This window comes from Equus przewalskii, chromosome 7 (assembly GCF_037783145.1).
Source record: "Equus przewalskii isolate Varuska chromosome 7, EquPr2, whole genome shotgun sequence".
NCBI classification, from domain to species: Eukaryota; Metazoa; Chordata; class Mammalia; order Perissodactyla; family Equidae; genus Equus; species Equus przewalskii.
The window spans coordinates 1,601,302-1,626,634 of NC_091837.1; the positions used below are offsets into that span (position 1 = coordinate 1,601,302).

Consider the following 25,333-nt stretch of genomic DNA (forward strand, 5'->3'; position numbering starts at 1 on the left):
TTTTCTGAAGTTTGAATGTTATGTGCTTAGAAGTAGAATTTTTGGTGTTTATCCTGCCTGGTGTTCCCTGAGCTTCCTGGATCTGTGATTTGTTGTCTTTTATTAATTTTGTGAAATTATCAGTCATTATTGCTTTAAATATTTTTTCTGTTCCTTTTTCTCTTTCTTCTCCTTCTGGTATTCCCATTATGTATATGTTATACCTTTTGTAATAGTCCTAGAGTTCTTGGATATTCTGTTCTGTCTTTTTCATTCATTTTTCTCTTTGCATTTCGGATTAGGAAGTTTCCATTGACATATCTCCAAGCTCACTGATTCTTTCCTTGGCTGTGTCCAATCTACTGATGAGCCCATCAAAGACATTTTTCACTTCTATTATAGTGTTTTTGATTTCTCACATTTCCTTTTCATTCTTAGAGTTTCCATGTCTCTGCTTACCTGACCCACCTGTTCTTTCACGTTGTCCACTTTTTCCATTAGAGCCCTTAACATATTAATCATAGTTATTTTAAATTCCAACATCTCTGCCATATCTGAGCCTGGCTCCGATGCTTGCTCTGTCTCTTCAAATTGTGACTTTGTCTTTTAGTGTGCCTTCTAATTTTTGTTGAAAGTTGGACATGAGGTTCTGGGTAGAAGGAACTGAGGTAAATAGCCCTTCATGTGAAATTTTATGTTTATCTGGCTAGGGTTTAGTGCATGTTTATTGTTTGCTATAGTCATAGGTGTCAGAGGCAAAAATGTTCTCTGGTACCCTCATTTTTGTCTTTTCTGTTGTCTTTGGGTTTTCCCAGAGACTCCTAAAATAAGGTCTGAGATGAGTAATTCTTTCACTTTTATCCCTTGCTTTTATACAGGTGCCTTATTGATGTGGGGGTACTGTGTGGAGAAAGGGGCTGGATGGGGCTAGAACTGGGTACTTCCCTTCCTCCAGGTCAGTTAGACTCTGGTGAAATCTCAGTCACTTTAACTCCTTTGGCCTTCTTAGTTTCTTTTGAGGGCAGGCCTTGTAAAGAAAAAAAGAATACTTTGGGCATATGTCAAAATGGCTACTTTCCCCTTCCTTCTGCTTGGAGCACAAGGGGCTTCTTTTCCATTCTTCCCTGGGATAACCTGGCAGGGATCCTGGAGGGTTAAACTCACAAAAACTTCCCAGCCCCTGAAGATCAGCCTTCCCTGGATTTTCTCTCTCAGACTTGTCCACACTGAGCCACACCAGCAATTCACTGATTACAGTTTAGAATTTCCTACCTACTTTGGTACTCATGCCTGCACAGGTTTCTGCTCCAATAAATTGTGATTCTCTCTATCCGCCTATCTGTCTCTCCGATTTTGGGGGCAGGAGTTTGTCCTACGACCTGATTCTTTGATGGAGCTAAGAAGAGTTACTGATTTTCAGTTTGTGCAGCTTTTTCCCTTTGCGTGGATGGGAGAGAGACTGCCAGCCAGGGAACCAGTAAGGATTTCCTTTTTTTTTTTTTATACTTTCCCAATCATTTTTTAAGTTCTCCATGCTTTCAATCATTATAGCCATCTTCTTCTGTAGATTTCCAACATATTTATTATAAATAAATAATACTTTTCTGTTAATTCTATTATCTCGAATTATTTGTGGATCTGTTTCTGTTGACTGAATGTGAATTTTTTTCTCTCGACTCAATCACATTTGTCTTTTTCTTTGCATGTCTCATATTTATTATGTATATCAGATATCGTGGAGGATGGGTCATGGAGACTCTGAGTTCTGTTATTCTCTGAAGAGTGTTGAGTTTTGTCCTCTAGGGAGTTGAATTACTGGAAGATCACAGTGAACTTGTGGAGGCTGGGCTTTAAATTTTATTAGGGCAGATATAGATATAGATATACATATACATATACATATAAATATAGACATAGATTTTTTTTTTTGGAGGAAGGTTAGCCCTGAGCTAACTACTGCCAGTCCTCCTCTTTTTGCTGAGGAAGTCTGGCCCTGAGCTAACATCCATGCCCAACTTCCTCTACTTTATATGTGGGACACCTGCCACAGCATGGCTTGCCAAGTGGCGCCATGTCTGCACCTGGGATCCAAACCCGCCAACCCCAGGCTGCCAAAGCGGAACATGCACACGTAACCGTTGCGCCACCAGACCAGCCTCAGGGCAGATATATTTTGATTTTTGCCCTTAGCCTTAGTGCAAATTCCTTATTTCTAGAACAAAGTCTCTATTTCCAAGCTGTGGCCCTTTTGGGTGGGGTTTAAATGGCAAACGGAGGCATTTACCAAGCTCCTGTAACTGTCGGACTCCAAACTCAGTCTGCCCGGAGTGGACTGTAAATGGCTCCCTTCTGCAGCTCTTCCCGCCTTCCAGCTCTGTCTTTCCCTGGGATCCTTGCGATCTTACCCACATGTGCAGTTCAGACCGGCAGCGCACTGGAAGGGAGTTTATAGCTTCCGGCTCCTCACCTGCCGAGGCTACAAACTTCCCATTATAACTCCCCTCAATTTTCAGCTGCGCTGTCCTCCGGAATTCCATCCTCCGCCTTCTGCAGCCAAGAAGCCCCTTGCTTCCTGTTTGCAGTCTAGCTCACTGGAAAGAGCCCTCAGGGGAAAGGCAGCTCTTCTTTCAATAACTGCCTCCCCGGCCCCGTTTCCGCCTGCTTTTTGTTCTTCTTCGGCCTTCTGACAACTGTTTCATAGATTTTGTCCACATTTCATATGGCACAATGGTTCTGCAATTATTAAAAGTAGAAACTCTACCTTTTGATTTTTTTTTTTAAGATTTTATTTTTTCTTTTTCTCCCCAAAGCCCCCTGGTACATAGTTGTATATTTTAGTTGTGGGTCCCTCTAGTTGTGGCACGTGGGACGCCATCTCAGCATGGCCTGGCGAGCAGTGCCATGTCCATGCCCAGGATCCAAACCGGTGAAACCCTGGGCCGCCGCAGCTGAGCGAGGGAACTCAACCACTGGGCCACAGGGCGGTCCCTGCCTTTTGATTTTTGAGCCTGTAATCGTACCCTCTATTCAAAAAGTGAACTATTAAAACACAACAAGCGAACGGAATTAAATATAACGCCTACGTTGGCAAACGATTCCCTGACGTTCAGCCAAGCCGGAGGCTGCCTTTCCAGCCCACGTGCGCGCCCCGCGCCGGCCCAGGCCCCGCCCCCACCGCGGGCCCCGCCCCCACCGCGCGCCCCGCCCCCACCGCGCGCCACACCCAGCGGTCGCGCCCGTTTCCATGAGGACGCGGCGCCAGGCCGGGGCTGTAGGGCCACCGAGCCAGCTGACTTGCAGCCGCGGCGGCGGCGACATGAGCGCGGCGGGAGTGGCGGCCGGGCAGCGGCCTCTCAGCTCAGGGGCCCTGGGCTCCCGGGGGGCGTCGCGCCCACGCCTGCGCCCGTCCGCCGTCCCCCAGCCTCCGGGGCCGCACGGCGCGCAGCCCGGGCTCAGCGAGGCGCAGAAGCGGGTCCTGGACCTGGAGAAGAGCCTGCAGTTCCTGCAGCAGCAGCACTCGGAGACGCTGGTCAAGCTCCACGAGGAGATCGAGCACCTGAAGCGGGAGAACAAGGGTGAGTCCGCGCCTCCCGCGGTTGGGACCCGAGAGACGCAGACCGGCCCCCCAGGTGTCCTGAACCCTCCCACGGCCCCCGGCCCCGACACAGCGCACGGGCTCTAGAAGCCGCAGGCAGGAACACGGCAGCGGGGGCCACCCGGGTCCTGCACACCGGCTCGGGCTCCCGGCCCCGGGGCCGCAGATCCGGCTGTGTCGTCGTGGGCGGTGCCTCCGGGCGGCCCGCCCATCTGGCGGGGGCGGGCCCGGTGTGTCACTTCCCGAGGTAACCGGCCAGCCGTCTGCTCTCCAGGCCGGGTCAGGTCCGCCTCGTTTATAAGTAAAACATAGGCCCCAAAGTACGAGTATACAGCTTAATGAATTTTCACAAACTAAACACACCCAGGTCCAGGGCAGACGTGCCGGCCCCAGAGGGATCCCTTGGTCCCACCCAGCCCCTCCTCAGACGGCTGCGGCCTGTGCCCCCAGTGTCCTCAGGGCGGGGCCTTCCTAACTTCACACCTCTCGTGGCTCCTCACTCCCGTGGGCCAGACCTGGAGCAGAACTTGGGGCCTCCCACGATGGGACCCTGTCCTCTCTCTGGCCTCCCTCAGCTGTAGCGAGGCTCCTCCGCCCACACATCCAAGCCTGCCTCGTTTCTCACTGCCCTCCTTTCTCCTGCTGCCTTTACCTGGAGCACCAAGTATCCCCTCACTGGGTGTCCATTATGTCAGGACCCTCCCCTCCCCATGTCTTCTTGTCCAGCTCCTGTCCAGGGTGTCACTTGATATTGCACTGACCATGTCTGCTCATCCATGGCCAGGGGCTCCTGGAGGGCTAAGCCATCCTGACTCACCCCTGTATCCCTGGACCCCAAATCCCCTTGGCAGGGGGTGCCTTGTAGATGTCATCAATGGAGGGACGGACTTTGGGGGAGGCTCTCATGCAGGGACTATGGCTCTAGGAACAGCCAGGGGCGTTCCCGGCCCTAGGGCACCCAAGGCAGGGTCCTGGGGTGGGGTCCCGGCAGCCAAGGTCACGAGTGAGGTCCCTAGGGTCTCAGCAGGGAGGGAGTGGGCAGGGCAAGTCAATCCTCTTCACTCAGAGTGGCTGCAGCTTCCAAAATGATGAGGAGAGCATGTGCTTGCTTTCAGATCTCCAATACAAGCTAATAATGAATCAGAAGCCTCAGAAGAGAGGTAAGACTGAGGCCTTGGAGTGCCTGATGGGAAGTTTCTGATGGCGGGAACAGCCCCTCCAGACTGCTGTGCCCACCTGGCTGCAGTGGCCCACTCACTGTCCCAGTGGGGAGGAGTCCTAGGGGACCTGGACAGACACCACTGTCCCAGCCACAGTGTCGGTGAATTTGGGCACTCAAGCACAGCAGGTGCCGCTTTTGGGGAAGTCAAGGCCTGAGGTTGTAACAGAGCAAAAAGGGGCTTGTTTGGCTCACCGCAATCTAGTGCCAATCAATTGCAAACAAGCCGGTGGTTGAGAAAGGAAAGTTTATACGATTAGCATAATCGGAAGATGGCAGATTAGCGTCCTGAAGAACCATCTTCCAGTCATACAGCACCTTGAGGCAGGTGCACAGGGGAGACGGGCAGGGAAGGAGGGGGTGAGGGAGGTTGACTATCCGGTGAGACGAACTTCAAGGCGCCACGTTGTCTCTTTCCTCTGTCATTCGCGATGGGGACCAACGCGGGATTTTTCTTTCTGGAGGCCGTCATGTTCCTGGGAGCTCAGAGAACAAAGTTGTCTTATCACCGCTGGGAGATACGTCAGCAAGAGTCCTGGAACTAGCAGATCATGTATTTTGTAAAAGCCAGAGGTGCTTCATCATGGAGGCTGCGAGCAGGCTAGAATGTATCGAGACTAGTGATTCGGGGCATGGTTACAGTGTTGCTTCCTTTCCCTAAGATGGCTTCCCTCATGCTAACTCAAGGTCTAGCTGTTAAACGGTCTGTGCAGTATGGACAGTGGGCAGAGAAGCTGGGGTTGGGGGGCTGCCTAGGCCCTCCCCCTGCCCTCCCCAGACTCACTAACCTGCTGGGTTCTTTTACTTGGATTGCTGCTATGGACAGCCCCAGGCTCTCTCTGAAACGCTGGCCAGCTCAGTGCAGCCCCAGCCCTGTGCCTCTTTCTCTCACACCCTGGGACAGGTGGCTCTGGGCACACTCCTTCCGGGGATCCTCCCTGCCATCTCCGCAGTGGCCGTGGGGGCTGGGGAAAGGGAGCTGAGGCACAGAGACCTGCAGCCAACTCTCTGGGGCCCTTCCTCATCTGTGGCCCACTCTCCTTGCCTGTCCCCCAGCCTGGCCCCGGGAGGCCCAGGTTGTCTTGGGCTTGCTCACCCCCTTACTTTTGGGGCCAAGTGTGACATGGGGAGGTAGCGTGCGTGGTGAGTGGTGTCAGCCCGGAATGCCTAGTCTGTGGAGTGTCCAGGGCTCTTCCTTCCTGGGAGAAACGCAGAGAACGGAGGGGTGGGACTTTCTCTGGCAGGACAGAGCAGCTCTAGTGAGCTGTTCTGGGCATGCAGCTGGGCCCGTTAGCAGTCCCAGTCTTACAGTGCTGGGGGTCCCCCATGGGACATTGGGAGGGGTTGTGCTCCTACTTGGGACCTGCTGCTTCTTCAGTCCCGAGCCCCTGCTTTCTGGATGGCCCTCCAGGAAACCACCTTTCCCGTGGCCTCGGCTCCCTCGGGCATTGGCCGGGTCTAGGGCTGCCTCACCAGAGTGTGGGGGAGGGCTCCACTTGAACGCATGGTCTGGGGCCTGCAAGGACAGGAGGTGGACACAGGGGGGCTGGCCTCTCGCCCACGGGGGTGTGCAGAAGCCGCTGGGGAAGCTGGGATGGAAGTGTTGCTGCCTCCATCTTGGGCTGACCCTTATGCGTTCTCCCACAGGCAGCATCTCCAATTCCAGTTTTCAGTCCATCAAGTCTGTCTCAAATTCAACAGTGTCAGGTGAGAGTGCCAGTATCCTCTGTGTGCTCAGGGCTGGGGGAGGGGCAGGTGCTCAGTGGGGCCCTGGGCCTGAACAGCCAGTGTCCGGTGCTGACCAGGGAGCTGAAAGCCCCTGGCAGTCCTCTCTTGGGCAGACCTCGGGGGAGCACCTTTGCCAGGCCCTGTGAAGATGGGGGTTGAGGGGCAGCTTGAAGGGAGCCAAGGAGGGTGGCCCCCAGGTGCCATGAACTAAAAGCACCAGGAGGGGCTGAGGCAGGGTGGGACAGGACTGTGGGCTGGGTGGTGGGTGGCCAAAAAGCTGGGCATGCCTGCCTGCAAAGGCCTGATATCAACATGGGGGCACAAGGCCCGCTGGCGGGCCCACCCTGGGGCAGGATGGTGGGCAGTGAGGCTCCCTGAGCAGAGCAGCCCCGAGGGCCCCTGAGCCTCCTCGTGGTCCTCCAGGGAGGGGGCAGTGCTCTGGCTGCCCGGCAGAAGCCCAAAGTAGGCAGGATGCAGGTGGGAGGGCCCTGCCTACGGAGCCTGCGCTTGTGGCAGAGGGAGGGGAGCTCAGAACCTCTTCTCCCCACTCTGCCTCCCCGAGAGGCCAGGCTCCCTCACCAGCAGTAGCCCCTGCCCTTCCATGCAGGGCCCAGGTGGGTGATGGGCCGTCCTCAGACAGGAAACCTGTGCAGGCGGGTCCCAGACTTCTCATTCAGTTTTGCTTTGCCCAAAGTGGCGCTCAGAGTCAGGGAACAGATTGTGGGGCCACCCCTCCACCCCCACCGTGGCTTTTACTGAGGCCTGGGAGGGGTGGGGGTGTCCCTGATTCAGTTGCTTCAAGGAGCCAGCTTCCACCACCGTGACTCCGTGAGAGCATTCAGCGGGACCACCCACAGGCTGCATCCTCAGCCCACACTCTGGTCTCCCAGCAGCTCTCCTGAGGAGGCTGCCACCGTCTCCCCTCTACAAGGAGGAAGCTGAGGTGGGGGCGGGGGCTCCTTAGGTGCACACAGCTGCTCCTGGAGGACCTGGGCAGTAGCTCGTGATGCCTGCAGTCACTGGCCCTGTCTGGGTCTGACCTGCAGCAAACTCTCAAGGCAAGGCCAGGCCCCAGCCTGGTTCCTCCAAGAAGCAAGACTCGAAAGCTGACGTTCCCCAGAAGATGGAGCTGGAAGAGGAGCCACCAGGCGCCACCCTGCTTCACAACGGCAAGCTGGACAAGGCCGCTGGGACCCAGGGGCAGGCCAAGTAAGGCTTGGGGTTGCGTTCAGTAGGTTCACAGCCTGGAACTGGCCAGCTGCTTTGCCCTTCCACGTGGCCCAGTCTCCAGCGTGAACCGAGCTTGTGAAAGCAGACGGACTCAGGCCTCGTCCATCTGGTGGGCTCTACCTTCCCCCGCTCCCCTGGGCATCCTGCAGGCTCCCTGGGCTGACCTGAGCCCAGAAGAGGGGCTAGCAGCAGCCCCTAACCCATTTTCTCAAAGAAAAGAAAAGGTAATTTGGCCTCCAAATTTAGCTTGCTTTTCACCAAGAAAACAGTGAGTTGGGTTCCCAGGCTCCACCCTGGAAAACGTGCTCGGCCTTTGGAAGGCATGGAGCCATCAGGCCAGAGCAGGACGAGGCTCGCGTAACACCCAAGTTTCTGGGAATTCCCTGGAAAGCAGCAGTGAGCTGGACTTTGCATCTGAAAAGGGAATCCCATGTCCCCCGCGTAGTGTAGCTGGCAGGACGCACTCCTGCTTCTCTGCACCATCCTTAGATTCCCTCTGGATCAGCCCCACCAGGAGTGGGGTCACGACCGTGGGCAGCTAGGCAGCTCGAACCACGTCTGACCCTCAGTGTACCTTGAGAGGAGAGAAAGGGACAGGCCCAAGTCATGGCTGGCCCCAAAGACCCCCACCTGGGAGCACCCTGGTCAGAAGGGAGCCAGACCCCCGAGGAGCCTGGGTAGATGCCTGCTTCCCCACACTGGCCTCACACTGGCATGGGCACTGCTCCGAGCAGAGATGGTGGGTGGTTAGACCAAGCCTGGCAGGCCACCTCTGGGCTGCTGCACTGACTTTCAGAGACGAGGAAGTGGAGACCTCTAATGCAGTGGCCACCTCAGTGGCGGGCAGCCAGCACAAGGTCAAGCAGGTGACGGGGGCACCCCCCTCAATGAGCCTGCCCCCCCACCTGCGCAGGCCCACCACGCTTCAGCAGTGCGAGGTGGTCATCCGCCAGCTGTGGAATGCCAACCTCCTGCAGGCGCAAGAGGTGAGGCTCGGGCAGAGGGAGCGCCCCGTGCCTCTGCTGGCCCTGCCCACCACGCCTCTTCTCCTTGCCTTTCAGCTGCAGCATCTCAAGTCCCTCCTGGAAGGGAACCAGAGGCCTAAGGCTGCCCCCGAGGAGGCTGGGCCAAGTTCTCCCAAGTGCGTGCCCCTGGGTGGCGCCCACCCCGTCACGGCAGGGTCTGCTCATCTGGGGCTCACTGCTGACTCTTCCTTCACTAGGGACCAGGAGGCCCTTCACCCGGGGGCCATGCAGTTCCCCAAGGTCCCCACCAAGGGTGTCTCTAAGAAATGGTGAGTGCTACTGGCACTGGGGGTGGGGCGGCCTCCAAGCCCAGGGCCCACAGGGCCAGGGCACAGCAGCAGAGCGGGCCCTGGCCCAGTGCCTTCACCGTGGCCCCACTCCCAGCCCAGCGTGCGCTCCCAAGGTGCCTGCGCTGACCCCCCTCTACCCCCACCAGCCTGATTCTGAGCCCGATGCCGGTGGCGGAGCGAGCCATCCTGCCGGCGTTGAAGCAGACCCTGAAGAACAACTTCGCGGAGCGGCAGAAAAGGCTGCAGGTGGTGCAGAGCCGGCGGCTGCACCGCTCTGTGCTCTGAGCGCTCGCCCGCACCCTCCTTGCAGCCAGGCCTCCCACGACCTGCGGCTGGAGACGCTAACCCTCTCTACATAGCACTTCAAAAGAATTCTACTGCGCTTAAGCCAAGCTGATTCCAGACAAAACTCATGGCAGAGAAAGTACTTGGTTTCAGAACTGAGAAACTTTTCTTGCTCAGTATTTTGTTATTCTGCATTTACACAAAAACATTATGAAGTAAGTATTACCCTCCTTGTTGAAGACTGGAAATAAAGCTCGTTTCTCCCAGTTGTGAGTCTCGTCCTTCACTGGCTATCAGGCGTCACTGTCCCGCCATGTACCCCTAGCTCTGCTCCCTGCAATGGGAAGGGCCTGCCAGGCAGTCACCCTGGCTTGTCCAGGGCCCAGCAGCTGCCCGAAGAGGACAAGCTCAGGCACAGCACACACCCCCTTCCTGGAGCACAGGGGGCTGCCCTCTAGGCACACATCCAGGAGACAGAGCCACCCTGTGGAGCGCACCCTCCCCAGGGAGGGCTCCGCCCTGTGACAGCCTCATGCCAGCCCCTCAGGTGCCAGAACAGCAGGTTCCTAGGCCTCACGGTGTGGTCAGCACTAGCCAGCCAGGACAGTCATCCCAGCCCCACTGGCTGTTTCCTCAATGCAAATCTCTGCCTCTTCCCACTTTGGGGAACAAGCACTTTGCCAGAAACCTGGGGGTGAACCAAGATGAGGCACTGACACTGTCAGATGAGGTGAACTAAGGCCTGGCTATCCATGGACAGCTCCAAGGTGGTGGACCTGGCTCAGCCCTGACAGTGTCCCTCACTGGACAGTGGGCCCTGGACTTGCATGGGGGGGGACGACACAGTGACGAATTCATGACAAACACGGGAATAATAAATTTATTATAGCAACCACAGATGACACGGTAGTGCACATACAAAAGGGGGAACCTCTTGTCGCCAGAGGGCCAGCTGGCCGATGCCCTGTCAGGGAGCCTTCACTCTCTGGATTGGCTCCGAGGATGCTGGGTCCCGAGGACAGAACCCTGACCCAAGAGTGGGCCCAAGGGTCCAACTAGTGGGCATGGGGCCAGGAAAAGGATCCACCCAGATGCTCCTGGCTCCCCGGGCACCCCCACAGTGCTGAAAGGGCCCCCAGGGCTTGAAGGGAGAATGCCATGAGGTATGAGGCCCAGCTGATGGCAGGGGACTCACACTGCCCACAGGCCGGCCTTCCCTCTTGACACAGCCAGCACCCCCGGATCCGGGAGCTTCCCTGTGGCGTGCTGCAGGCAAGTGTGCCCCATGCCAACTGTGGCGCGGTCTGAACCCAAAACCGTGATCAGAAAACTCTGTGTGTTTTGAGGGTTTCCTACGTTTTCCATGTTCCCCTACAGAAACAGGGAGAAGTGTTTTCTGGCACACACACAAGAGCCTCGAACGAGATCCTGAGTTCTCCCCATGCTGTGGAGGAAGGACGTGGGCCCTGCAGAGGCCGCGGGGACAGAAGCCCAAGGAACGCAGGGACTAGAGGTGTGTCTGACTCCCTGAAAGAAGTCCCACCCCCACCCCCAACAAAGCCAGCTCCGCAGCCACCTGTCCCTGTCCTGTACAAGTGTGGGAAAATGTTTGGCAGGTCCCCAAGGCAGAAGATAAAAGCAGGAAAGCAAATCTAAGCCCAGACTCTCTAAGGAAGCCAACACCTAGAAATGTCCGACATGAGGCATATGTCTGCTGCGGCCCCGACAAGGCTGCCGGCCGCCCCCACGGTCCTTGGCCGGTGGCCCGAGGTGGAGTGGCGGTGGCAGCTAGGCTGCCGAGAGGCAGGCCTGGTGGATGCTCTGCGCCCAGGTGTTGAGCAAGGCCGTGACCGAGTGCTTGTCAGGGAGCTGCAGCAGCCTCGAGGTCATGCATCGGTGCACCGACTGCAGGAAGGGGTTGGCGTCTGCAACACAGCAGCAGGCCGTGCGTGAGTGCCGTGTTCTCAGCCAGGACGGCTGGTGCCTGCTGGGATCGTGGCCCAGGCAAGCGACTCGCTGGGAAGGAGCTGCTCCTAGAGGCATAAGACTGACATCTGGGCACTCTACCCAGCCCCGGTGACCAGGGATGCCACCTCCCACACAGTGGGGTGGCGGCGGGCTCTCCTCTTGGGCCCACAAGTCAGTGGAGAACTGGAATGTGAATGGGCCTGGAGCCCAGGGCTTCCCCTCAGGGACAGCCTCAGGGTTCCAGTACCAGCCCTCTGTGCGCCAGTTCTGAGCCTCAGGGGGACTGTCCGCAACCTCAGGGCTCTCTCTAGGCCTCTGGCTTGGAACCATGTCACCCAGAAGAGGCCTCATGAGCCCAAGCTCCCATCTGTGCCTCCATGTCATCAGCCTTGTAGGGGCCATAGAGACCAGGCCTGCTCACCCCTTACCCACTGAACCCAGCTGCTCTGGGACTGTAAGACAACAGGCAAAGGGAAACAACGAGGGCAGAGACCCTTCTCCCTCCAAGGGACTGCTGGGCAACCCATTCTTGTCTACAAAGGGGGAGCCAGAGGAGGAGGCCTCTGTGGGGTGGGGGGGTGGAGGACACATGGAGGAAAACCTGGTTGCCCAGAGCTGACCCGCGTCTGTCTTGGGCCTCCCCACGGCCGTCATCTTGGCTCACCCACCGTACTGCCACTGCCGGTCAATCCACAGCGGGCTCTGGGCTGGGTAGTCGGCAGGCACGCTGAGTTCCAGTGGCGGCACACTTGGGAGGTCCTTGTCATCTGTAACACAAGGCTGTGCGTGTGACCTGGCCTGCCCCACCTCACAGCCCTGCTCCTAAACAGAGCTCTTCACACCCCAGAAGGTTCTGGTGAGGCTTGCTGTAAAGCCTGGAGATCACTCTGACTTCGGTTTCCACATCTCCCCAGGGGCTCAGGGAAGCAGACCACACTTGGACGGGACGGAGGGGCTTCCCTGGCACGTGGGGGGAGGTGAGAGTGTGTGGGCTCACGGCCCAGCCCTCAGTGCAGCCCTCAGTGCAGAAGGGCAGCTCAGGCAGGCTCTGAGGGATGGGGGACTGCGGGCCTGGGGCTGTGGGGTGAGCATGCACGTCTGTGGGAGGCTGAGCGCGTCACGGTGAATGGAGTGTGCGGCACTGGGCTGGGCTGTTCTGTGCCCCGTGTGGCCAGAGTCCAGGGCTGCAGTTCAGGGCTTACTCTCCCAAGTCTGCCCTGCTCTCCCCGAGTACTCACCCAGCTTGCATATCAGGTGGACGGTGCCGTTGTTACTGCAGTGAGAAGGGTCCAAGTTCACCAGGAACTTAGGGTCTAATCTGGCCACTTCCCCCTGAAGCACATTGGGGATGCTCTGCTTCTCGTCCTCTTCAAACTTACGCTTCCGGGCGCACACCACTGGGGCCCTAGAGGAGGCGGCTGTGGTGACCACCCCAGGCTAGGCTGTGGCCCATGGCCTGCCAGCCGCCGCCTACTGCAAGGCTGAGCTTGTACTGTACGTACGTGACGGGTGGGCCGTGGATGGCTGTCATGGCCGGCACGAACGTGCGGTACAGGGAGTGGTTGAAGACAGGCGAGCGGATGTTGGCCAGGACAGCATCCAGGAGCGGCTGGCACAGGTACTGCTGTTTGGTTGGCGGCACTGGGGGCGGTGGGGGCGTGGGCTAGGACAGGGGTGGGAGGGTCAGCAGCCTACTCCTGAGGAGGCTTTCCAGACCCCAAGGTCCTCATTGTCACAGTCAGACTTCCTGTGGCTTCCCCACAACCTCTGCCCCCTGCAGACAAAGACGGCTGATTCTCTCACCCCCTGTAACCTTGACCTCCCCTGGAGTCCCCTCTCCTGGGGGCCTGGCCTTATGCTGGATGTGTGGAAGCAGGATGGCAGCGTGCACAAAAGCCCAGGGGATGGAGGAAGCCTCCATGGAGCCTCAGCCAGAGGGTGATTTCTCCCATGTTCCTATGCATGCTGTCCCGCCCCACCCCCAACCACAGACCGGACCAGGAAGAAGACCCCCAGGGACCTCAGGCTGCCCCCTCTGCTCACGCTGACTGACTGTGAAGGCTCCTCCCAGCTTGCGATTCCAAGTTGCTATGGGGTGGGCCCTGACCTCCCGGAAATACCTGCAGCCCTTCAAACACCACCAGGCTATGGAGCCCTACTCACCACCGCCATGTCATTTTTGAGTTTCTCCAGGGCGATCTCACATTTTTGCAGCGTTTTCAGGGGGCACCTGTGGGGAGAGGGACTGGCTGACCCTCTGTGCTGGAGGATGGGGAAGCTGGTAGCTCTCATGTGCTGATCCCAACCACTGCCCATCTGGCCTCCTCTAGATGGAGCCAGCCCCAGGGCCTTGGCCACCAGAACCCCAGTGGGAGTCTAAGGCAAGGTGGTCCCGCCCCCAGGAGCTGTCTGGACCTGGTCGGGAGAACAAAGCACACATGTGATGGGTCAAGGGAAGGGACAGAAACCAGGCCCCTGACCAGGCTGGTGTGGCTTCGGTCTCATCTAAGCCAGGCCCCTGCCCACCCTGGCCCTGTAACTCCGGTGAGAGATCAACCCAAGAGGGCCTGGAGGGCTGTCTGGCTCCAACAGGCCTGTTTCACAGTGTCCAGCATTCTGCCCAAATAAGCAGAACAAAGACAACCTTCTAGAAGAGGGGCACAGCCTGAGCCAAGGCCCTGGGCAGAGGGAAGTAACCCAAAGGCCAGTCCACGTGAACAGCTCTGTGGCACTGCCCAAGCTCTGGCACTCATAGCAGCCTGTGACCCATGGGCAAGGGAAGGGGTGTGTGTGTGGTGTCAAGAACCTGGTGCTCCACTACCATCCAAGTGATTCTCGAGGCACCGTCTTGTTTCATTTTCACAGCCAACGCATGTGAGCCACAGCTGCCCCCTTTGCAGATAAGGTAACTGAGGCACAGTCACATGCCCCAAGGCCACCGGCAAGTCAGGTACAGGGCTGAAGGTTGGACTGAGGCCCATCATGGCCAGCTTGATCAGTGACGGCCACTCCAAGCCCACACCCAGCCAACAGCCTGATGACGCAGGGCTGTGATGGCCACAGGGTGGAAGTGTGATGGCCCCAGCAGCAGCCCGGAGCACAGCACAGGCTGGGCGTTGGCAAAGGTACAGGCTAGGGGCTCGGAGCTCCAGCAGACACACCTAAGTGGAACCCTAGGGCCCTTTCTCTGGATTCCACCTTGGCACCAAGAGTCTGTCCTAGGCTGGACCAACCAAGCCCCCAGGGACCCTCTGTGAGCCGTGGGCACAGCACTGGTCTTCCCCTAGGGGTCTGTGAGCAAAGCTCACCGCTTGGAGGGGTCTGTCAGGATGTCCAGAAGGCTCTTCATCTTACTCAGGTCTTTTTTTCTGTCTGGGACAGAAGAAGGGACATTAAGACGCAGGCCTGGGGTATCCATGGGCCCCGCCCCCGCCCCGGCCCAGCCCCACCTTCATTCTTGTCGATCTTGTTGATCATGCGGCGCAAGGGTTCGATGTACTTGGACAGCTGCTTCAGCTTGTCCAGGTACTGCTGCTCCTCGGCCTGGCTGGAGCCCGCTGGGCTCATGACCGAGCTGGGGTTCACTGCAGGACACAGCTGGGTGAGCACGGCCCCAGCCCACAAAGGGCCAGCTCTCCACAAGCCCTAATGGTGGGACGCTGGGGCTCCAAGGGGTTCCAGAGCTCACTCACCCTGTTATAAGCTGAGGCCTTGCGAGGGTGAGGGGGCGACCCTCAGCACCTCAACTTGCAGGGCTGTGTGCAGGTCACACGATGGCTCTGGGCCTCAGGCCATGCCCACCCCAGGCCCGACTTACCAGGGGTGTTTAAAGGTCCCGGGGAGGGGACGCTGAAGTTCTGTGGGGTGCGCGCTGTCACTGGACTCTGGGAGGGCTGCGGCGAGGGGCTGGGCAGGAAGCTACTGGGGGATGGGGCAGGGCCGGAGCTGCAGCAAAGTGAAAGGAAGCATGGCTGTGAGCTGGGGCACCAGGCAGGCCCCGCCCTGGGAGCCAGGCAGGGAAGGGCACCCCGGCCAGGCCTACCTGACGTTGGAGTTGGGCTGCGAGCTGGGCTGGCCGGGCTGTGGGGACGGCTGGGGGGGAGGGGGCATCGACTGCGGGGTCTGCACCTGCTGGCCCGGTGACGGCGAGGACAGCATGGTGAGGCTGTTCTGGCTGACCTGGAAGTGGAGGGGGCTCAGCCTGCTCGCCTGCCACAGACTGTCACTCCTGCTACCCCCCTGCTCCCACCTGCCCAGGCTTGGATCCATCTGCACGCACAAGCCCCTTCTCTCTCTCACAGCCTCACCACACACCCTTGTCTTTCTCTGACACCCTGCCTCTCAGATACAAACACAGGCACGCACTCCGCCATCCTGTGGGAACACACACACAAGCACACAGTGACCGCGGTGCTGGCAGAAAGGCCAGGCTGGGCAGCTCTGGCTCCTCGGCAGGGGAGATGCATGAAGACCATGGGTTTCTGGGCTGGTCTTCATAGGAATGGGAGCCTGTGGAGGGAGGCCAGGGAAGGCCTATGGCTTCAAATGGCACTGCCTGGCCTGCCCTGGCCTACGATGCTCTCCTCTGCGAGCCAGTGAGGACCTTGTTCTGTGAGAGCTGGGACAGTCTTCCCGTATGCTTCCACGAACCCCCTTTGCCCCCTAGGCCACAGGCAGCCCCAGCTCTGACGGCGCAAAGGACAAGCTCAGATGCAGGGTGGTGGCGGAGACCGTGCCTGACATTGTGTCCCACTTGGACCTGCTTAATGGAAGCAAAGTGGCCCGTGTCAGCACACCTGGCCTGGGGCTCCTGAGTCTGATGGCGGACCAGCCCCCTCCTGGACTGGCAGACCTGCTGGGAGGGGCAAGTGGCTCGGCGTTATTCTCAGAGGCCCCTTCCTTGTCTGCAGAGGCAGGGCTCACCTTACTCCCTGCAGTCCTCATCAGGTAGGACACAAACAGGGTCAACTGCACCACTGTGATCACTAAGGACAATGCCATATTTGCCTGTGAGCTCCACAGGCTGAAACCATACTGCCCAAGAACCGCGAACAAGGATGTGTTTAACAATCACTTTCTGTGGGAGAAGCAAAGACGGCAGTTCTGGGTGGTGAGGACAGCTGTGGGGAGATGGCTGCCTGCTAGCCTTTGGGTACCTAGCCTCCCCTGGAACGAGAGCCGCCTCGCCAGTGCCCGGTGATGGTGGCATAAAGGCCTGGCCCCTTGCCACACATGGACCCCCCTCAAAGGCCCTACCAGCTTCACAGCTCCCAAGGGTTGGTGGTGGCATCTCCCATACACCGGTCAATCTCCTGCACACCAAGTGTTCCCTCAGAGCCTGCTTCCTGGACCACAACCCTCCCACCCCTGGATTGTCCAGTTCTGCAGACCAACTCCGCCCTTCTCCCACACACTCCTCCACCACGGCACTGGGAGTACTGGGTCAGGATCACTCTGAGTGGCTTGCTGCTTTCTCAGTCCTTGACAGGGAACAGGAAGGAGTGTTTGGAGGAGCCCAGATCCCTCCTCACCCACCCCGTCCCACCGGCCCTACGCCCGCCCCTTCTCCCAGTACCACCTGGACCAAGCTCCCGGAGTGAAACAGGACTCCTCTCCTGCTCTTTGGCTTCCTACCCTTCCTACTGAGTGTATGGGACAGAGATGCATGGGATGCTGGCATAGCAGGGGGCACAGGAGCCATGTCATGACACTTTCAACACAGCTGAGTCAGAGGGGCACCAAATCCAAGCTGGAATGTGCTCTTTCCACCACGTATGACAGGGCCCCCAGCCAGGGAGTGGAGTGGCAGGAGTGAGTGACCTCAAGCCTCTGGCTGCCAGGCCAAGGGGACAACATGGTGCCAGGTGTTTCACGCTAACGTCAGCAGGGTCACAAATGGGCATGGGGTGGCTGAGTTTGCTGAGCTGAACAAGGGCAGCAGCTTTCTCCTGGGCAGGACTCGCCTTCATGGTGCCTGGGTGCACTGAGTCCTGGGGCAGGCAGCATGGCCCCGGCACTAGAAAATATGTTCTAGGATCCACCCAGGTGCCAAAAAACTCCCAGGACTAGGAAGATGAACAGGTTGCCTCAGAAAAGTCTACACAGAGAACTACAGACAGTGCCAAGAAGGGGGAAGCAAAGGCCCTGGGGTCCCACCCCAGGCCTGGCCTTTCAGGTGGGGGAACTCTCCCTGCAGTGGTTTCCTTCTAAAGCCCTGCCATCACCTCCCCTTCCCTGACCCCGATCTGCCGCCACTCTCTGCCCTGCACTCCCTGAAGGTGCCTCTTGCCTCGCCCTCTTCCAGCCTGGAAGTCAACCCTCCTCATGTGGCCTCTCCCTGACCACCTGGGCCCCACTTGCCCCAGGGAGGCGCCTCAGCCTCTGCTCGAGCAGCTGTCCCTTCAAGGTGTTCAGCCCTTGTCTGCAGCCTAAAGCTGGTGCCTCTCTGAAGGGCAACAAGGCACCTGCAGGGCATCACAGCTGGCATGAGGCTGCTGCAGTGGGAAGGCCATTTCCCAGCTCACTTTCCACCTGAATGTCTGAAGCTGTACTTTCAACAGCCCCCTTAGGGCTCAGACCACAGGGAAACGGCGCACTGTGCCCACACTGCCTTTGGATTCCACGGAGCCACTGAGCACGCACAGCTCCCCAGGCATGAGACAGAGGGTCTAAGACACGGCAAAGAGCACCTGCCCAGGCTGGGGGCGTGAGCTCTGTGCTCCTGCCTCCCTCCTGAGCCTGTCTCTCATGTCCAGCCCTGGGCTCTGCCCCTCTGGCCACTGGGGCCACCACTCTCAAGGCTGCTAAGGGAAACCCCTGGCCTCCGATATCCAATGCAGATCTCTCTGCAGCTGACAATTCCTCTGGAAAAATGCACAGTTCCAGTTGGCAGCAAACATATTCCCCGACAAGCCTTCAGGACCCTTGCTTGGGCTGCCAGCGCTGGGCAGCACGAGGCTCCCAGGCCTCCCAAGTCCCAAGCTGCCGCAGACACACCTGGTATGAGAAGCAGCCACCCAAAGGCCCATGTCAAGAAGGAACTGGCCTAGTGAGGCGCTTAACGAGACAGCAACCCCCGATCTGCAGGTTTATGTCAGGTCTGGCCAGCCTCTGGGGTGGAGGAGACCAGGACGGCTATGCTCCCTTAGTTACACAACGAGCCCTCTGGGGGAAGAGCGCCTGCTCTGTCTCTGCATTTTTCTCCTCTCTGGGCATGTCCTGCCAGAGGCAGAGGCATGTCTGTCACAGCTGCCAGCAAAAGCCACAGGACGCAAATGCTGTAGCTCCCAGGGGAGGGAGGCTGCCATGCACCCCACACACCCTGTCACCTGCATGTCACAGATGGGGAGGTGAGAGCACAGAGGGAGGTGACTGGCTCAAGGTCACACCACTAGCAGGCGAGTCCAGGCACCTCAGCACTATCTGTTCCCTATGGCAAGGACAAGCATATGGATAAGGGATCCCCAACTGATCACCCAGGCAGCCTGCAGAGAGCAGGAATGGAAGGCAGGATAGACAGAGAGCAAGCAGAGGGGAAGTGGCCAGAGGGCAGGAAGGGCGACGAGGCCAGGCAACAGGGCAGAAAGGTTAGTCTGGGCAGCTTCATGCCGTGAAGAAATCTCAGGGGAAGCTGGTGGCACCACATGCTCCAGACCTCTTAGGACCACCTGCACCCACTGAATATCCCTGGAACTGCCCACGCTCCTGGCCACTGCACGTGACATGTCCCCAGGAGTCACTCTCTAGAGCAAAGCAGGACATAGGTCCTCCTGTGGTGCCACCTGCTTACAATTACCATGGGAGCGTTGGGACAGGACCCCATGTCACCCCTGGCTTCCCATACTAGACACCGTGTCCAGTATGTGCCCAGCAGATCCTGCTTGGTCACAGTTGTCCAGAAGTGTCTCCACCACAACACAAAGATGTAGCCTGGACACATCCCAAAGATGGGAGCTGGAGGAGAGGTTGAGACGAGAGCCCTGTCTCAAGAAGAGCTGAAGGAGCAAGAGCTGACTTTCTATTCTGCCTGTTTCCTTTAATCTAATTTATTGCCACAAGGAAAGAACAAAACCAGACAGGCATGGTGGATGCTGAAGCACGTCCTGCTAAGGGCTGCATGCAGGTGGCTGGGGGCCGACAGCAGCCACAGGACATGCCATGCAGACACAGCGAGGCCCAGAGGGCCAGCTGCTAAGAGCTCTGCTGGGAAACCTGCTGGACAGCAGGGGCAGCTCTCAGCCGCATTTCAATGGCACATTCCTGGAATAACCTATCTTTTCTCTGAAGGGACTGGATTGGAAAGATTCTGCTGCAAAAGCAGCTGCACACTGATTCTAGAACCAGCTCTGTGGCCAGCTGAATGTCCTCAATGTGCCTGGCCCTGCAGGGAGAAAAGGGTTTGAACCCCAGGACCCTGCTGAGAGGCCAAGGTGGGAAGATGGAAGCTTCTCACCTAAATTGGAGCGTCTCAGTCTGTTCTCACAGAGGGCAGTGGCGCCTCTTGCTTTGACCGCTGCTGGGGGACCACACTCACCAGCACTGAGGGGCCACTACGAAGAGCTCCCCTAAACTTGAACTAGAACTAAGCTCCCCTAAAGCGTGAACTATGACCTGCTTCAGTGAGACTGAACAAGAGTCTCCACACAAAGAACTTAGCTCAAGGCCTGGCATGGATCACACACTCAAAATGTCGGGGATTTTTATTGTTTTTATAAAAATCAGCCCTATGTGCTGATGCCAAAGTCATTCCTCCACACCCAACAACCCAACCTGACTCTGTCAACCCAATGGACACTGAGCCAGAGGCTATGGGAAAGGAGAACAAGCAGTTTGAGATCACAGAGCTGAGATTCCAAAGAGACCAGGGCAAAGAGACCCACACTAATGACACATAAGCAAGTAAGGAGGCTGGAGGGTGGGGGTCGCCTGAGGCACCAAGGGACTAACTCTCAGCCAGGCATTGTGCTGAGACCCCCATGCAGCCTCCAGGTCACCCTACCCTCCTTGCCACCTTGGCCACAGAGCCTGCTTCCCCTGCCCCCCAGCTTCGCTCCTCTAGACAGCTCTGTCACAAGGCCTTTTTACCAGCAGATTCCAGCCACTTCCTCCTCCTACAACCCAACAACTACCAAAAGGGAGGACAAACCAAACAACTCAAGTTGCAGTCTGTGACAAACTGTGTGAATGGTACATTTGGGGTGAACCTGGAGGTCGGGAGGCAGAGAGGGTGAAAACTGAACATGGCCCCAGATGGCAATGCCTCAGCCTCAGGAAGGCCCTCACCATTCTCTTGGAAGCATGTTTTGTGGGGCCAGACTGCAGCCATCTACATAGGCACCCCTCACACGAGGCGACAGCAGCGCCTGCACACGTGCCGTTGGGAAAGGCAGGGGGTGTTGCCTGCTAGGATTATAGCTGCATCTCCCTTACAACAGAAAATGAATTTTAAAGCTTTGGCAAATCTGAGGTTTTCACAGCAAACCAACTAAAATGGAAAGCCTGTAAGATTAGAGAACCTTATTACCATTTTATTCTCAGACTCCTAGAAGAGTGCCTGGCCCACGGAATTCACATGATGACTCTCTGTTAAACAAATGAACACACCATGGAAGAATTCTAAATTTCATACGATAACAGAGAACCAGGAATTCACATCCCCGAAAAGTGTAATGTACAAAGAAGTCTTTATCTACCTAGAACGGGGCGTGCGCGCGTGTATGTGTTCGTGTGTGTCTACACTCTACACAGTAAAGTCTAGAACAGCATGGTCCAACAGAACTTTCCACCAGAATGGACTGGACTGACTTGTTCTACAATCTGTGCCGTCCAATAAGGCAGCCACCAGCTTCCCCATGGGGCAACTGGACACTTGAATGTTAACGAATTTCAACTGAATGTAATTTCAAAAACTGAATTTTTAGATTTATTTAATTTTAGCTAATTTAAATGTAAGTAGCCAAGACGGCTAGTGGCTATAGCATTAGACAGCACAGCCCTAAAAGCAAAACTATCGGCTTAGCTTCTTTTTCATTTTACTGTGAAATGACAGCAGCATAACTATCTAAAATGCTAAAATGTTTAGGATACTTTGCTCCTACCTTCTCCAGAAAATGAAAACGTTAGAACTTTCCAAAACATTAAAATGAAAACACTCAAGTATTTCCTCATATCCCCTCAAGAAACACAAGCTGGATGTGGCCCCATGTAAGCTTGGTTAGGCACTCTGAGCGCCACTGTGAAGGAAGTCGCTGACGATTACAGTGTGCCTCACAAAGGCACCGCCCCGTAAATACCTGTGCCAAGGGCTGTCCGCCCAAAGAGATGGAGCTTGACGGGACGGCAGACATGGCGGTGGTGGGTGGGAACCGGGCTCTTACTTGCATCCCGCCTTGGGCCAAGGCTGCGGTGATCATCTTGAGGACAGAGGGACAACAGACAAGGTGATCGCAACAAAGAAACGCAGTGCATGGGCAAGTGGAAAGGGATGGGCAGCCTCTGCGACAAGGAGCGTCCACAGGTGAGGGCCTTCGGGGGCTCGGGCAGCCTGGGAGGGGCAGAGGCTGGCCTACATGCTCAAGCCCACAGCACCAAGGCCTGTCTAGGCATCGGAATCCAGAGGAGCCGCCAAGAACGTGCCTCCAGACCTTTCTATTCTGTTAGCTGCACTCCTTCAACAAAGCTCTGATCTGCTGACGGGCCCGCAGAGCCCTCAGGGCCTGACCTCAAGGGCCAAGGGTGGTGTTTCTGGGAGACCAGGCTCCTGGGAGAGACTTCGAAAGAGTACACTCCACCAAAGCTGGCTGTGAGAAGCCAACCACCGTTAAGAGAGAGGCAGAGTCCAGCTAAGCGGGCTCATGGCACCTTTCCTTCTCAGCAGCACACACCACCTGAGGAAGATGCGTCTGAGGGCCTGAACGCAAACCATCCTCCTCTCCTCCAGGCCTCTGACTATTTACCGAGGAACTGGTTTTCTCTTATAACTAAGATCAGAGGGAGATGGGGAAGGGAAGCCTGGGACTCCGCCTGGGGTCTTGCCCTCGTGAGGAGGTGGATGTCCCACAGGGACATGGGTCAGGTCTGTCCTTAAACATAGAAGATGACCACAAACTCCAGAATTCCAGCATTAGCTGGGATCACCCCCTCAACCCCCCACGATCAACTTACACTTTTGGAAGCACAAAGGCAGCACTGCCATGGGTCAAGGCCTGCTTGCACTGACAGGAACCCGGTGGTCTCCCGTGACCCAGTCACCCTCACTCTGGGCTCTGAGTTGGGGGATGGAGCCCTAGTCTGGTCCTTTGAGAGCAGGGCCTGCGTGCTCTCACAACTATGAAGATGAGACCAAACTAAAACACAACCAGGTTCAGAAAGGAAGCAGGACTGATCATGGAAAAATGAAACATCTATCCCAAGAGGCTGTGAACTGACCCATGAGACTGGGGCAGTGATGATGGCCATTGAGTCCATGCAGCAAGGTGTGCCAGGGACAGGGTTCCAAAGCAGGAGAAAGGCCCGAGGGAGACCTCTGGCATCACACGCATGTCCCACACTCACACCCATGGGTCGCATGCAGCAGGCACCACAAGCCAGGGGTGACAAGCAGTAGCAGATGCCAAACTGAATCTCCCATGGCTGTGGGAATGGGGCAGCCCTCACGCAGGGCTGGGCAGTGGACATTCCTGTAGCCACATCAATGAAAGGACTTCCCAGGGGTGGGGAGTGAGGAAGTCATTCTCCTGGTGTCTGCCAAAATGTAAGCATGGTCCTGAAGAGCCCACCACGCCCCACCCCATCAGACACTAAGTGAGATGTTGGTGGGGGTGCAACAGTGCTCACAGTAGCAGGCATACCCCAGAGATATTGCGAGTTCAGTTCCAGATCACCACAATAAAGTGAATCACTGCAATAAACTGAGTCACACAAATTTTTTGGTTTCCCAGTGTATATAAAAGTTATGTTTACACCACACTGTAGTCTATTAAGTGTGCAATACCATTATGTCTAAAAAATCAATGTACATACCTTAATTAAAAAGTACTTTATTGCTAAAATAAATGTGACACAGAGACACACAGTGAGCAAATGCTGTTGTAAAACTGGTACTGATAGACTTGCTTGACACAGGGTTGCCACAAACCTTCAATTTGTAAAAAATGCAGTATCTGCGAAGCGCAATAAAGCGAAGCACAATAAAACAAGGTATGCCTGTTCTCAGGGCTCCAGATGGGAAAGCCTCAGGGAAACATGCCTCCTCCCAGAGGAGGTGTCCAGAGTGGGGCTGAAAGCAACTCTCTCCCGGGCTGGGCTCTCAGCCTGTGGTCAGGTAGGGTAACAGCGAACAGTGTCCATTTATAACCGACGTGGCACTGCACTGAGGAGCCCATCTGAGAGCCCTGTGGCCACTTGACAATGCTCCTTCCAGAGGAAGAAGGGCCTGGAAGTCAGTCAGGTGGTATGAGAGAGGTGCAAACATTTTCCAGGAAGAAACAAAAGTAGTAAGGAACAAAAAGCTTAAATCTGATTTGCTGCAGACTGGTTTTCTTGTAACCGAGAACTCCTGAGAGGGAAAGCTCATTTTAACCACCAATTCTAATGAAAACACACCAGAAGTATTCACTGGATTAGATGAGCCAGGCAGTGAACAACCAGCAACTCATTCTCCCACTCCCCCAAGTGACTACATTTCTCTGCCTCCCCAGACACATCCACCCAAGAAGGAGTTCAAGCTCCACCCCGCAGGCTGTGGGCCTGGCTCCTCCTCAGTCCCTGGGCAGGAGGGCCTGGAAAGAGGAGAGAGGGGTAAAGGCAGGGCGGCGAGGCTCAATCAAGAGATCGCCGTACCGCAGCCGTGTTACATGCACGCACGTTGGGGAAGTGTGTCTTTGGTAACAATTCTTCATACCTTGAGAACTATAGTTACGTTTCCATACACTAAAAGAACAGAATGCTAAAAGACAAAAGCACAGGGACGGTTTGGAAACGGAGACGCATTCTGTTCTGGTTTTATCTGCAGTCACAGATAAAGTTTAGGGGAGAAAGAGAAGTTAGCACAGCTCTCCTGCTGTGTCCCAATAAATCCCACTGTGGTGACGGCGATGCCACCTTTCTCATCTACATGAGTAACGTCAGATAAGAGAGCCAGGCGTACAAAATCTCAAACTCAAGTCCAGGTTGAGGACCCCGGGTACCCATCGGGCCCAGAGCACCAGTGAACACTCGACAAGGTGCCTCTCTTCTGCTCGGAGGGGGCTGACTTGTGAGAGGAGGCTTGGAGGCTGCCCACGTGGGCCCTTCATGCCAGCATTTCTTTCATGGAACCTGCGCCTGCGTGCAGCAGCTCACATCCAGGAAGTTGTGACACACAGCCACCTCGTCCTGACGTCAAGTACATGAATACTACATAAGAGTTGTAGCCTGCATCTCTGAACTCCTGGTAGATGATTGGCGGATATGATTCGAGGGCCTCAAAATGACCTAGTGACTTACTTTTGAGACACATTAGCAAACCATCCAGACCCTGGGCCAGGTATTAGGACATGGTAACAGCAAAAAACTGGAAATAATCTCAGGATTCAAGAGCAAGATGGTAATTAAGGACAGTAGGATACATTCATAAGTGGAATACTAAAACAGCGGCGTAAAATAATGTTGACCAAGGGTTTTAAATTACAGGAGAATGTTTTACTTCTATTGTAATGTGAATGGGGAAGAAGCCACAAATAAAATCCTATGTACAGTATGACCTTGACTATGTGAGATCTGGAAAGAAAAGATGCCAAACTGCTTCTCCTGTGCTGGAATGTTTCCCTTATTTATAATTTTCTCACTTTCTGTCTTCTACAGTTATCACATACTTTTTAAGTTTTTGGGTCAAAATATCTGCAGCCTTGTCTTGTCCACTGTGCCAACCCTGGTTGCAAAGGAGGGCTGTGAATCCAGAGATCCCCCCAGGAGGGCTTGTGACACCCAGGGACCTTACTGCTGCTCAAACAATGCAGCAAGGCCAGCCAGCCGG

General features: G+C 56.3%; 2 protein-coding genes across 31 annotated transcripts in view; one reads left to right on the forward strand and one right to left on the reverse strand.

The window, feature by feature from the left end:
* The first annotated feature begins 3,170 nt into the window (after positions 1 to 3,170).
* Positions 3,171 to 9,617, forward strand: CCDC74B (coiled-coil domain containing 74B). 15 transcript variants are annotated; one of them, XM_008542268.2, is made up of 8 exons: positions 3,171 to 3,554; positions 4,690 to 4,734; positions 6,441 to 6,500; positions 7,568 to 7,730; positions 8,548 to 8,737; positions 8,813 to 8,892; positions 8,974 to 9,045; positions 9,213 to 9,617. In XM_008542268.2, exons 1-8 carry the CDS (start codon positions 3,224 to 3,226, stop codon positions 9,349 to 9,351), a joined length of 1,080 nt encoding a protein of 359 aa, XP_008540490.2. In that variant the 5' UTR covers positions 3,171 to 3,223; the 3' UTR covers positions 9,352 to 9,617. The 15 variants fall into 15 exon arrangements, with proteins under 15 accessions (XP_008540490.2, XP_070482926.1, XP_070482933.1 ...); XM_070626836.1 differs by having other exon boundaries at positions 3,182 to 3,554; positions 8,665 to 8,737; XM_070626829.1 differs by having other exon boundaries at positions 3,182 to 3,554; positions 7,580 to 7,730.
* A 598-nt stretch (positions 9,618 to 10,215) lies between these two features.
* Positions 10,216 to 25,333, reverse strand: part of MED15 (mediator complex subunit 15) — a 71,721-nt gene continuing 56,603 nt past the window's right edge. For 7 of the 16 annotated variants that reach the window (XM_070626805.1, XM_070626806.1, XM_070626807.1 and 4 more), the window contains 9 exons: positions 15,362 to 15,498; positions 15,137 to 15,264; positions 14,769 to 14,903; positions 14,628 to 14,691; positions 13,483 to 13,549; positions 12,822 to 12,982; positions 12,558 to 12,724; positions 11,988 to 12,086; positions 10,216 to 11,276 (listed from right to left, as the gene is read on the reverse strand). In XM_070626805.1, coding sequence (XP_070482906.1) covers positions 11,140 to 11,276; positions 11,988 to 12,086; positions 12,558 to 12,724; positions 12,822 to 12,982; positions 13,483 to 13,549; positions 14,628 to 14,691; positions 14,769 to 14,903; positions 15,137 to 15,264; positions 15,362 to 15,498 — 1,095 coding nt within the window. In that variant the 3' untranslated portion in view covers positions 10,216 to 11,139. Of the gene's footprint in view, positions 11,277 to 11,983; positions 12,087 to 12,557; positions 12,725 to 12,821; positions 12,983 to 13,482; positions 13,550 to 14,627; positions 14,692 to 14,768; positions 14,904 to 15,136; positions 15,265 to 15,361; positions 15,499 to 21,611; positions 21,732 to 25,333 lie in introns of all 16 variants that reach the window. The other 9 variants (XM_070626814.1, XM_070626801.1, XM_070626810.1 and 6 more) reach the window with 3 other exon arrangements.

Excerpts from the sequence above, each read along its gene's own strand:
- CCDC74B (XM_070626825.1), top strand. The coding sequence starts at position 3,224 with ATGAGGACGCGGCGCCAGGCCGGGGCTGTAGGGCCACCGAGCCAGCTG. Across the intron at positions 3,555-4,689 it reads CCTGAAGCGGGAGAACAAGG|ATCTCCAATACAAGCTAATA; the intron begins GTGAGTCCGCGC and ends GCTTGCTTTCAG. Across the intron at positions 4,735-6,440 it reads TCAGAAGCCTCAGAAGAGAG|GCAGCATCTCCAATTCCAGT; the intron begins GTAAGACTGAGG and ends GTTCTCCCACAG.